This window comes from Anabas testudineus, chromosome 14 (assembly GCF_900324465.2).
Source record: "Anabas testudineus chromosome 14, fAnaTes1.2, whole genome shotgun sequence".
Lineage (NCBI taxonomy): Eukaryota > Metazoa > Chordata > Actinopteri > Anabantiformes > Anabantidae > Anabas > Anabas testudineus.
The window spans coordinates 3,970,087-3,980,706 of record NC_046623.1 but is presented as its reverse complement, the minus strand read 5'-3'; the positions used below and the strand labels follow the sequence as shown (position 1 = coordinate 3,980,706).

General features: G+C 40.2%; 1 protein-coding gene across 1 annotated transcript in view; it reads left to right on the top strand.

The window, feature by feature from the left end:
- The first annotated feature begins 2,151 nt into the window (after nucleotides 1-2,151).
- The window catches only part of med13a (mediator complex subunit 13a), a 63,014-nt gene continuing 54,545 nt past the window's right edge, over nucleotides 2,152-10,620 (top strand). Inside the window, exons 1-2 of the mRNA XM_026372870.2 lie at nucleotides 2,152-2,756; nucleotides 9,512-9,746. Coding sequence (XP_026228655.1) covers nucleotides 2,691-2,756; nucleotides 9,512-9,746 — 301 coding nt within the window. The 5' untranslated portion in view covers nucleotides 2,152-2,690. The remainder of the gene's footprint in view (nucleotides 2,757-9,511; nucleotides 9,747-10,620) is intronic.

Here is a 10,620-nt window from a genome sequence, read left to right as displayed (position 1 = left end):
CGTAATGCAAACTAGACTTCATAAAAACCAAAAGAATCAGGCAGGTAAATGGCTTTCTGTGCTTTATTTCTAACAGTTTGCTGCTGTAATTTGAGCCCTTTTGGTTTGGCTACACACCAGCTGGGATGCTGGTTGTATGAGATCAATAGCAGCTTTCAGTTAGGGAAATGTTTCGCACTATTTTGGAAAAAAATCTTTATACTGTATATGCCTGTGCTCATATTAAAAGCATGTCCATCATAACCTGGAAAAAACTAAATTCATTAGTTTTATTACAGTCCTGCAACAAACATTCAGTGCAAACAAAGGAGAAGCTCTTGAAAATGGTTGTACTGTTATTTATTGCTACACATATGCAAACTCACTTTCAAAATGGGATAGCAGCCATTTATTTTTGCACTGCTGCATATTTCTACTTTAGTCTGAGATTGAACACTGTCGGGGCAACAATGCACTGTGATTATCACAGAGATTATCAATGACCAGGCCTAATTCAGTCCATTTTAAGTATTTTTCTCCACCCTGCTAAACAGTCTGATCAACAAGCCGATTGTATATTTGCTGCTCTCAGGCAGTGATGCAGGGGGAAAATACATGCAAAGGAGAACAGATAAATCAAATGTGGAAGCTGTGAAGGTTCCGCTGATGGTACGTGATCATATAAGTTGGACTAATATCTTTTGTTCCTTACAGTTGCAGTAAAATATAAATAAATTGTAACCTGGAAACAATTATGAAAGAATGACTACAACAATACTCTGTAAACATCTGACACAGCAAAACTTCCTGATAGATCATGTCTGTTATCTGAAGCCAAGCTGCAGGCAACTGATGTGGAACACCATCACCTGTGAACAGTATCCAGAATCCAATAAACAATATAAAGGAAGCTTTTGTTATCCCCAGATATACAACTTCATTAAACAGTGGTTTGCACAAATAAAAAGAAGTTATTTGGAATTCTGTGAGCAGTTTGTGTTTTTTGACTGTCAGCCTAAATTATGCACCTGAGCAATGATCAGCTGAGACACTGTTGGGTCTTTCTGTACTGATGGATTTAAATGTAACCCCTCTCCCTCAAAAAAGTCTGTGTAAGGTTGAAAGAAAACTGGCACCATGTCTCTGTCCTGCAGGTGAAGAGGCGGATAAATGTCTGTGATTCAGTTCAGTCGGTGAATAACTAGTAACTGATACCACGTTAAAGTCATAAAAGGATGTGCTTGGTTTTGTGAAGGTTCAAATTAAATTGTTTTATGAGCTTACAAAAAACTATTGCCCTCTGAGGCAGTTGACATTTAACTCCATTTCCTTTTTGACAGTGAAGTTTACAGTTCATTTACCCCTGTCTTTTATTTGATTCAGCTTTGACTGCCCTTGTAAACATGAATTATGCTTCTAGTCAGGCTTTGAAGAACACTGGTGGTACAGCTCCTGCTATTGAAAGGTTGTCAGCGATGACATTTTCATTTATTTATCTGGTAAAGTGTTCTCAGAGTGTCCTCTTTATGTAGGCACTTTAAACATTTTCCTCAATAATATCCTTTTGCTTTCTTTCCGCGCTTCAACACAACCAAGTTTGCCTGTTAAACCGAGGTCAAGTGAATGCGTCTGATTGAAATAAAACAGAGAGCGTTTTGTGCGTCTTGGTTGCACATTTCAATTTCCAGTGCAACATCACATGCGCTAGGTGGTGCACTGTGTAAGTGAGCAAGTTTAGAGGGTTTGATCATTAGTAACGAAATCTGTTGCTCAGTAGCGCCACTTGCGCTTGGCCTAGCGGCAATACCTATCAGTCTAGTGTTATTACAGCCCTCATGACCACGACAGCGTCAAGCGTGCAGCCATAACATGTGGAGCCTCTTAGTAGGACTGTCAAAATAAAGCGCCGGCCGGGACCAACACTTTGCAGCATCTTTTACTAACACGTGGTTCCCAATGTAAAGCAAAAGTCTTATTAGATAATTAAATGTAAATATCAGCTTTAGCTTTCCATTTAGTTATGTCCATGGTGTTGTTCCTAATATTATAGGAAGCAATTCTGTACTTTTACTTCACCGGAAGTGTAAACCTGCTGTCTGCCGTGTATCTGTCTGTGTGCGGCGAGCTTGACGAAGCTTCGGCCACGAATGAGCCAATAGGCTGTGGAAGGCAGAGTTGTCCCTGTGGCCGCCATTAAAGAAAGGAATCCATGAATTCAAATGGAAACCAAAAGGAACCGAGGCTGAAATTATGATCGAAATACTCGTTCAAATATAGGCCGATGCCGGATTTCGAGAGGTTTTTACAGGATGTATTTCGTTTTTAGGCTGAATTTTGCGATGGAGGAGTAAGACAGGACGTTTTTGTTTTTTTAAGCAGACACCGTTTTAGGGCTAAGGGGGAGGGGGAGAGTTGCCTCTTTTGCTCTCCTTTTCTTTTTGTTTTATAAACATTTGTCGCTCCCTTCAATTTGCTTTTACTGTATGCTTTTGAGATGTCGACATAAAGAGCACACGGTCTTTTATCCGCTTTTAGCTCCGGCGGGGAACTGCAATCGGAAGGTTGTAGAATTAACTATCTTCCAGCCAAATGTTGCAAAAAATATTTCTCGTTGATTAAGCCTGCACATCTTTGAAAACACAAATCCACGAATTGTTCTTTATTTACCGGGAAGTGAAATGATGGAGAGTTGGATCTCGCAGTGAGGAAGGATGAGTTCTTGTTTTGTACCAAACGGGGCCAGCTTGGAGGATTGCCATTCCAATCTATTCTGTCTGGTAAGAGATTTAAAACTAAAGGAAAGCAGCCATTTTTAACTAGCTGAGCAGGGCTAAGCTAACGTTAGCCACTGAGGCATCAGTTGATAGTAGCTTAGCTAGGCTTACGGCCCTGTCGAGCTGACATCATTTCAGGACAAGCTACCCCAGTTCTCCAGTGTTACTATGAGCCCCTTATTGTAACACTTGGTCACTTTGTTCATTTTTTACATTTTGCTACAGTAGTATTTTCCTGTGCGCTAACAAAAAACACGCTAGCTTAACGCCACTCGGCTGTTAAGCTTCACTTACTACATGTAACATGACAGACAGCAACAAATCGCCTGTTAGCACGGAAACAAGTGTTGTGCATCTTACAGCCAAAAAGCCCACTTATGTTTCCCAAAGACACAGTTGTTGTAGCACTTTTCTCCCCTTTCGCCTCAGCGCCCTGTTTATTATTAACTTGCTATCTAGTTCTCACTGCATTTCCACTATCTTCTATCAAGTGGTCACCTGTAAACGAAACACTTCATGCACTCCACTTATAATTGAGTTTGGACAACCATGGTGCATTTGCTGTGAAATACTGTTGTTGTTGTTGTTGTACAACACTGTAAACTCCAGGAGGAGCGAATGTCAAAGCCCGACTTGCACAGCTCGTTGAGAAACCATATGTGTGTTGGCTAGGAAGCTCCTTTTTGCAGGAAACATGCAGCAAGATTGTTTGTGGTCGCAGTTTTTCTTTGCAGACGCCAATAATTTATGTAATATGTCATCGTCTTGTTTGTCAGTGGCTTAATCTCCTTGGACTTCATTTTGTAGTGTTCACACCAACTAGGGCACAGGCCCCAGGCTGATTATATAATCTCTGGCATGCATTCCTGGGCATTACCAACATCTAGGTAGCTACATATCTCAGTTACACTTTTTGTTATTATCAACTACACTGTGAGGAAGCATCTAGTGTGCTTCTCTGTTTGCTTGTCTGCCTCTGAATGTCTTTTTCATCATATCATGTTGTTGGTTGTGGCTTGTTGACATCACCCTACATAGTTGTGGTTGGGATTCTACCCGCTTAGAGTTCACAGGTATTTTTTTAAAATCCCTTGTGAGATAAATAGTACTGTGAGCGTCCACTGTTTAATCCACAGCCAGTGCAGCAAATGTAAAGGTGTTGCTTGATTGTGGAGTACCTCCTCTGGCTGGATAATCAGAAACATGGCCTGAATGTGTTTGTTGTTGCAGTTAATTGGCTTGTCAGTAGGCTTAACTACAGTTTCACTTGTAGGTCAGCAGAGGAGTGTAATGCTGCCTTCACATGCTCATTTAAACATCTTACTTTCACAGTTGGAAGTTGTTTATGTGATTTGTCAAGTGCTGAAAGGTAACCCTTTAAAAAAAGTAGATATTTCTTATAGATCAAACTACACAAAACCACTTTGTGGTGCAGTGGCAGAAGGAAAAGACCACAGAGTGCACAAACTGTACATTGATTTGTTAGCACATCTATGCAAAATCATTAAATTAGGAGTGAGAGTAGAACTGCATCAACACTGATGCTGTTTTAAATGTAGTATAATAACACCAAAGTGAAATGCTACACTGCTTTTACATCAGGATGAGAAAGCCTCCAAACTGTCCTCCTCCTAGAGGTAACATTTCTTCGCAGAAAATCCCTACTCTCTCAATACTACTCAGCTGGATCGATGTGTGTGTGCTGAACTCGTAATTACAATGTTTACGACAGCACTTGAAGGCAGCGTTGGCTACAGTGGACAGACAAGGTAGAGGCTGGTAGTTGTGGTGCTATGCTTGTCTGGTTAACATTTTCCTGCACAGTGAGACTAAGCATAACACCACTGCTGTTATGACTCACTCACTGAACAGACTCCACTTTGTGGTTTTATGGTGAAAGAATGTGAACACATTGTGGTAGTTTTTCCCTCGTTCGTTTTTCAGTGCATAGGCTCAACCAGAGTATAATACTACTTTTTGCACTATGTTGTGTTTGAATATAGCATTTATAAGTGGGCTTGTTGGGTAACTCATAATGTGCGGCTAAAGTGCCCCTAAGTATGTAGTTTAAGCTGCAGTGGAAATCAGTGTCATAAAAAAGAAAAGTTATAACTGTTGCAAAGGCATGCGGGATACAGTAAATTAACAAAAGCTGTGTATAAACCAACTGGAATGAAACTGGAGTAGAATTTGCAAAAATGTAAACACACAGTTGTTAGTTTCACAATTGCTTCATGACGGGGTTAACTGAGGGAAAGAGGTGACAGACAGGAACAGTGACAGTGAGACTTTGTAGAAAAAGAGCCTCTGCAACATGATTTGAGCAGCTTCACCTGTTGCTTGTCGCATATCTTGAAAGGCTGGAAGGCGGCTGTTTACGCACAGTGTTCCCTACTGAGAACCAGACCCCTGAGTGGCCAGAGGGAAGGTGAGCAGCTGGCAAAGTCAGGGGTTGTAACCACCACCCACCAGGGCAGGCGTCACCTCAGGAAAACTTCTTGCCCATATCCATATAGTGGCTTTGGCCTTAGATTCCCTCTTATTGCAGCAGTGTGATTTTTGGCTTTGACAAATGAAAGAAAAAAGCTCATGGCCGTCATTGCTTGCTGTGCCAAGACACTTTATAAGCAGTTGTTCAAATACCTGAGTGTTTACTAAGACAGAGAAGGGGGGGTGTACAGAATCATAGCAGTGGCCAAAGTGTTTGAGGCACACTCTTGCACACAGACTGCATGTGTAATGCAAGTTGGAAGGAAATACAAATATCCTTGGCACCTTCTGCTTTTGCACACAGGCTGCCACTAATTTATTTTGAAAGGACAGACTGAACAACTGCAGAAGGCCCATTTATCCTTGATAGAGCAGTCAGCTTCTTGGATATTGTTGATGAAGAGTGGAGTACTGATGTGTCTAGACTTTTGACAGAAGGACTATTCAGCGCTGTCTGTTCAGACAGGAGTATGTAAAGACAGAAGTAAATGTTTTTATGTGTGGCGGGGATTAAATCCAGCCCACAGTTTGGTTAAATACACTGTCACATGTACTGTACAGGGTGCAACATCTGATTAAAGAAAATCATGGTGAAAAAACAGCAACACAGCAGCTATGAGTAAGGTGATTTACAGTAAGTAAAGTTTCAGGTGCAGTTTAATGCCAGTTTAATCCCTAAACAAACGAGCCTGTTGAACATCTGAGCAAAGAAGAAAGAAGAAGAATTTGTTTTTAAAATCATAAATCATTCAGCTATATGTTGTTGATTGCAGTATTTGTTATTATGACGTTGTATAAGGTGCATTGTATTGATGGTCATCTATAAAGTACACCTTTAATACAATACTTGCTATCAGTCTTACATTTTATGTTTCAAAGCCAGAATGTTTCCATCCAGCAACGCTGTACAAATCTTTATCTTATTATCTGTGTGCAGCTGATAGTTTGCTGATACAAGGATTAACGTTTAGTATTTCAACAGGGACATTAGATCTTATTATATTGTTTGTAGACTCATAGAGTGCATAAACAAATTTTTAGTCTTCACCAATAGTTAAATGAATCAGCAGAGCAAATACTTGGCTCACTTCCTGTGTAAACAAAACTGATTCTGCTTGAAGTCTCGCGGAAAGTGATTGGTTTCTTTGCACACAAGGTTTAAAATGAACTTATCCCGCTTACTCGAAGTGTTGGGACTTAAAACTTGTTGGCCCTGTCCTCTCACTAACTTTTAAGCACTTCAGAAAAGTCATTGAACACTTTTTAACTCCACAGTGTATAGATTGTCATTACACTGTTAACCCTCTCATGTACCAGTCTTTTCTTCAATGTAGTCCTTCTACATCTGGAAACTTTTTGTTCTAGGATGAGGTATTGATCAAACTCAGGGTGATGGTGTCACAAATGGCACTTATGTGATTTCCAATATTGAATAGATTTCATAATGTTATTGTCACACTTTAGATGGGGATTTATCTCTGATGATGAAACCCTTGTTTAGTGTTGTGAGTAATTAATTTGCTGTGATCATTTATTGCAGAGTAATAAGGTGCTGAAGTGGCTGTTACTGCTAAATTTAAATATTGAGGATAAAGATGTGAGATGTAGATTAACAGTAGTAAACATATTTCATTCGATGAGTCATTTATTACTAAGCATAATTGCTTGCAGAAAGTAGCACAGAGCAATTGATTATACCTTTTTCCTCTAGTGAAGGTTTTTTGTGGCACATTTTCCACAGGAGGTATTCATAATGTATTCAGTTGCCTACTTGGCAGAGAAACTGCTGCATAGATGCAAACATCCTGGTAGCAATAGAAACAGTCACAAAAAGGTGATGAATAGATTTGTAATGTAAGATGAAGGCTGTGCTGTTGTATTTGATTCATGCATTAACAGTGAGTGCAAATCTCAGAAATGAACAAAGTCAACAGTTCAGTGCTCACAAGATGTGGTCACTTGGTTCACGTTGCCCTGCATATATAGTTGTACTGTAGTAACCATAGATAATAAAAAGCTCTGTGCCGTTTTAGAAGTCAGCCGATTTGAGGCTGACAGTTAATGAAACTATTTAACGTTCTTATGACCACACACATCTCGTAGTGCTTTTTTTAGAGATCTATGCAAAAACCGCTGAGTTTGTGTTTGTTAAGTGAGAAGGTCTGTAACCAACATGTTTACTATAAATGAATAATCCAAGAAGTAAGTCTTTAGTGGATTGACTAATTGATTAATGGTCTCATTGTTAGAACAGATTGAAACTTCTAATTTTAGGATACAGAACAGTTTGCTTTGGCCAATAGTTTTTTTTCTTGTAAATGTAACTTGTTTACTGGTGTATTAGATGTGGCCTGTGATATGTGTGTGTCTTTCACTTTAGTCACCTGAAACTATGACATTAATTCATGAATTAATGTTTCAGACAAATTACATTTGGATTGAACTAGTTATAATTAATTCAAGTAAAATACTTATAAAGATCACTGTGGCTCGAAACAGCAACAGCTACTGAAACACTCATTTGAATAAGGGTCATGCATTTCAGACCAAAGTATCGGTGCACTGTGACTAGCTTGATGCCGGGCTGTGCACAAAAGTGTGAAAGCAATCCCTACGAGCAGGAGAGGCCTTTAATAAAATCTGTTGGGCACTTATGAGCAAAACCTTTTCTACAGTGAAACATATAATACCACTGTGGACAACTGGCTGTGGTCAGAAAGATGATGGGGGTGTACCCTTGCTAATTGCATATGTGTGCTACTTATGATCTGGTTTCACAGTTAACCGTTGTCCCCACCCTCCCTTTGCATTGTGTGCACAGATGTTTCCGAGCGAGATGCAGGTGTAATGTAGTACTTCTCACACTCCAGCAGGAAGGAGAAGCCTAACTGCTGCAGCTTTGCCGTTACACACAAATATAGTTCTGCTGTTTGCACCTGGAAAGTGGTCCTCATAATGCTTAGCAGCTTTTGAATGCCTTTAGGAGCCAGATTGTTCATGAGAGATCATGATGTTTTGATGGTGCATCCTAAAATTTTAAGTTGATGATGATGCATTTTTTTATGATTGCCAGACACTTTCTTTCTGAGGTGTTGATAAAAAAACACATTTATATTTGTTAATGAAGTATCAATAAAAATTAATAACTATTGAATAACAATTTCATTTGTGTTATCATTGCCATTTTTAATTTTTATCTTGAGTTTTTGATTATTTGTTTGAGCTCACTACGTCTTGACAAACTTGTTGTTTAGCTCTGATGCTATACAATGCTGTCTGTTTTGACCAAAGCTTCACCGCCACCACCACAACTAACGCCACAAATCTCCTGGCTTATCCATAGCTCGGCAAAACACCATTGCACCACCGCAACCATGGGTAATCAATTGTTCAGGCTCAGTGCCTCTGCACTTCAGTTAAGATATCCCCTGAACTGTAATAGATTAATTGGCGGTATATATAGAGGGACTGCTTGCCAACTCAGCCTGAACGAAATCCGACTAAACAGCATGAAAATGAGCTGTCCATGTTCACTCAGATTACTTGAAATGTCTTCGAGAATAGATAGAGGACCAAGATTGCCAGGCGGAAATGAGGATGTACACTTTACAGTGTGTGCGTGCATGTGTTTAAATAGACATGGGTAGCCCATTGGCGCTAGGGTGATAAGCAGCAGTGCTAGCTAGCAGTGGACCCTAATGCTCCTGCTTGAACACTTAATAACCCTGCCAGTGATTTACTGCCTATGAGGCTTTTTCATGTATGTTTTGTTCTCTCTATAAAAGCCAGGCAGCGTTTATAGAAAGGCAAAGTTCCCCCCCACCCCAGCACTCACCAGTAATGAGGATTGAGGTGGCGAGACTACATTTACCAGCATTAGTTTGTTACTAATTGTGCTTTGAACATGTTGTTCATGGTGATATTGAAAGCACCTGAAGCATAAGCATGCAGTTCTCTGCAGAAGCAAACAAATGTCCCAATTTGTTAGAGGCAGTTTCTGTTTTGTAGCAACATTTAGTTCTCTAGCTTAATTCTCTACTTGTCTTCTGTGTTATCTTTCAATCTCTGCATTTCTCTTCATACCTTGTTCTGTTTTGCAAAATTTGAAAGTCCAGGTGTCAGAAGCAGGGGAAGGGTGAACTTCCTGCCCAAAGAGGATTAATATCTACTTTTACTCTCTTTTTAGCTTATGTTTGGTGCAGAGTGGATTCTGAAGCAGTGAGTGTGCTGACTAACGCCCTCCTTCTCTCCCCTCCTTTGTGTTGCAGGCTGACTTGACAGGGATCAAATGGAAGAGGTTTGTGTGGCAGGGTCCCACCTCTGCACCCATCCTCTTCCCCGTGACAGAGGAGGATCCCATCCTATGCAGCTTCAGCCGCTGCCTGAAAGCCGACGTGCTAAGCGTATGGCGGCGCAGTCAGCGGCAGGGCCGGAGGGAACTTTGGCTCTTCTGGTGGGGGGACGACCCCAACTTCGCCGATCTCATCCACCATGAGCTTGCAGGTGGGGAAACCTTGGCATTGTTTTATGAAGTTGTGCGAACACATACCTTTCATAAGGCATACTGGCTACATTAAGATCGGAGGTCAGGGTCAGCTACAAAACGACACCCAGGGTGCTAGTAGAGATTCAGTGAGTGAGTTCAAGGGAACAGTCCAAGTGCTCCCAGACACAGAGGTGTGTCTGATACTACCTTCTTGTTATTGTGAAAATGTATTTTATTAGAGAGGGAGAGCTCTGTTAGTGTAGGTATGATTTACTACTCTGGCAAGAAAAACAACCTATGTATACAGACAGAAGAAGCTACTTTGATGAGTAGTGGTCAACCTTTTGATAGAGTAGCCACAGTCCCAAAGTGTTTTCATTCGTAGATTGTTTGTCTAACTGTAGACTGGTGAATTACTAAAGTCTTTGACAGCTTCATGTAAATCAACAATTCTTGATCGTAGATCCTCTGAAAGCTTCTTTTGGCGAGGCACGGTTTACATTAACATATTCTTCTTGTGTGGAGCAAACTGGAAAAAGTTAGTGGTTTTTGTCAATCAAAGTAGCTCTAGTCCACAGCTCCAAACTCATTTTCTTAACTTATGCTAACACCTGACTCCAATTAGCTTTTTTGAGGTCCTTATTCATAGGGTTCACATACTTTTTTCCACTTGCAATGTGAGGTTTTTTTTAGAGTTGTTCTCAATAAAGACCAATCAATCAGAATTATTTTGTGTTATTATTTTAGGCACATTATATTTGTTAATACTCTTGACTTAGATAAAGATCAGATCACATTTTATGACAAATTAATGCAGAAAACCATGATTCAATGAGGTTCACATACTTTTTCTTGCCACTGTATGCCTCCACTACCAGTGCATCTTTTGTT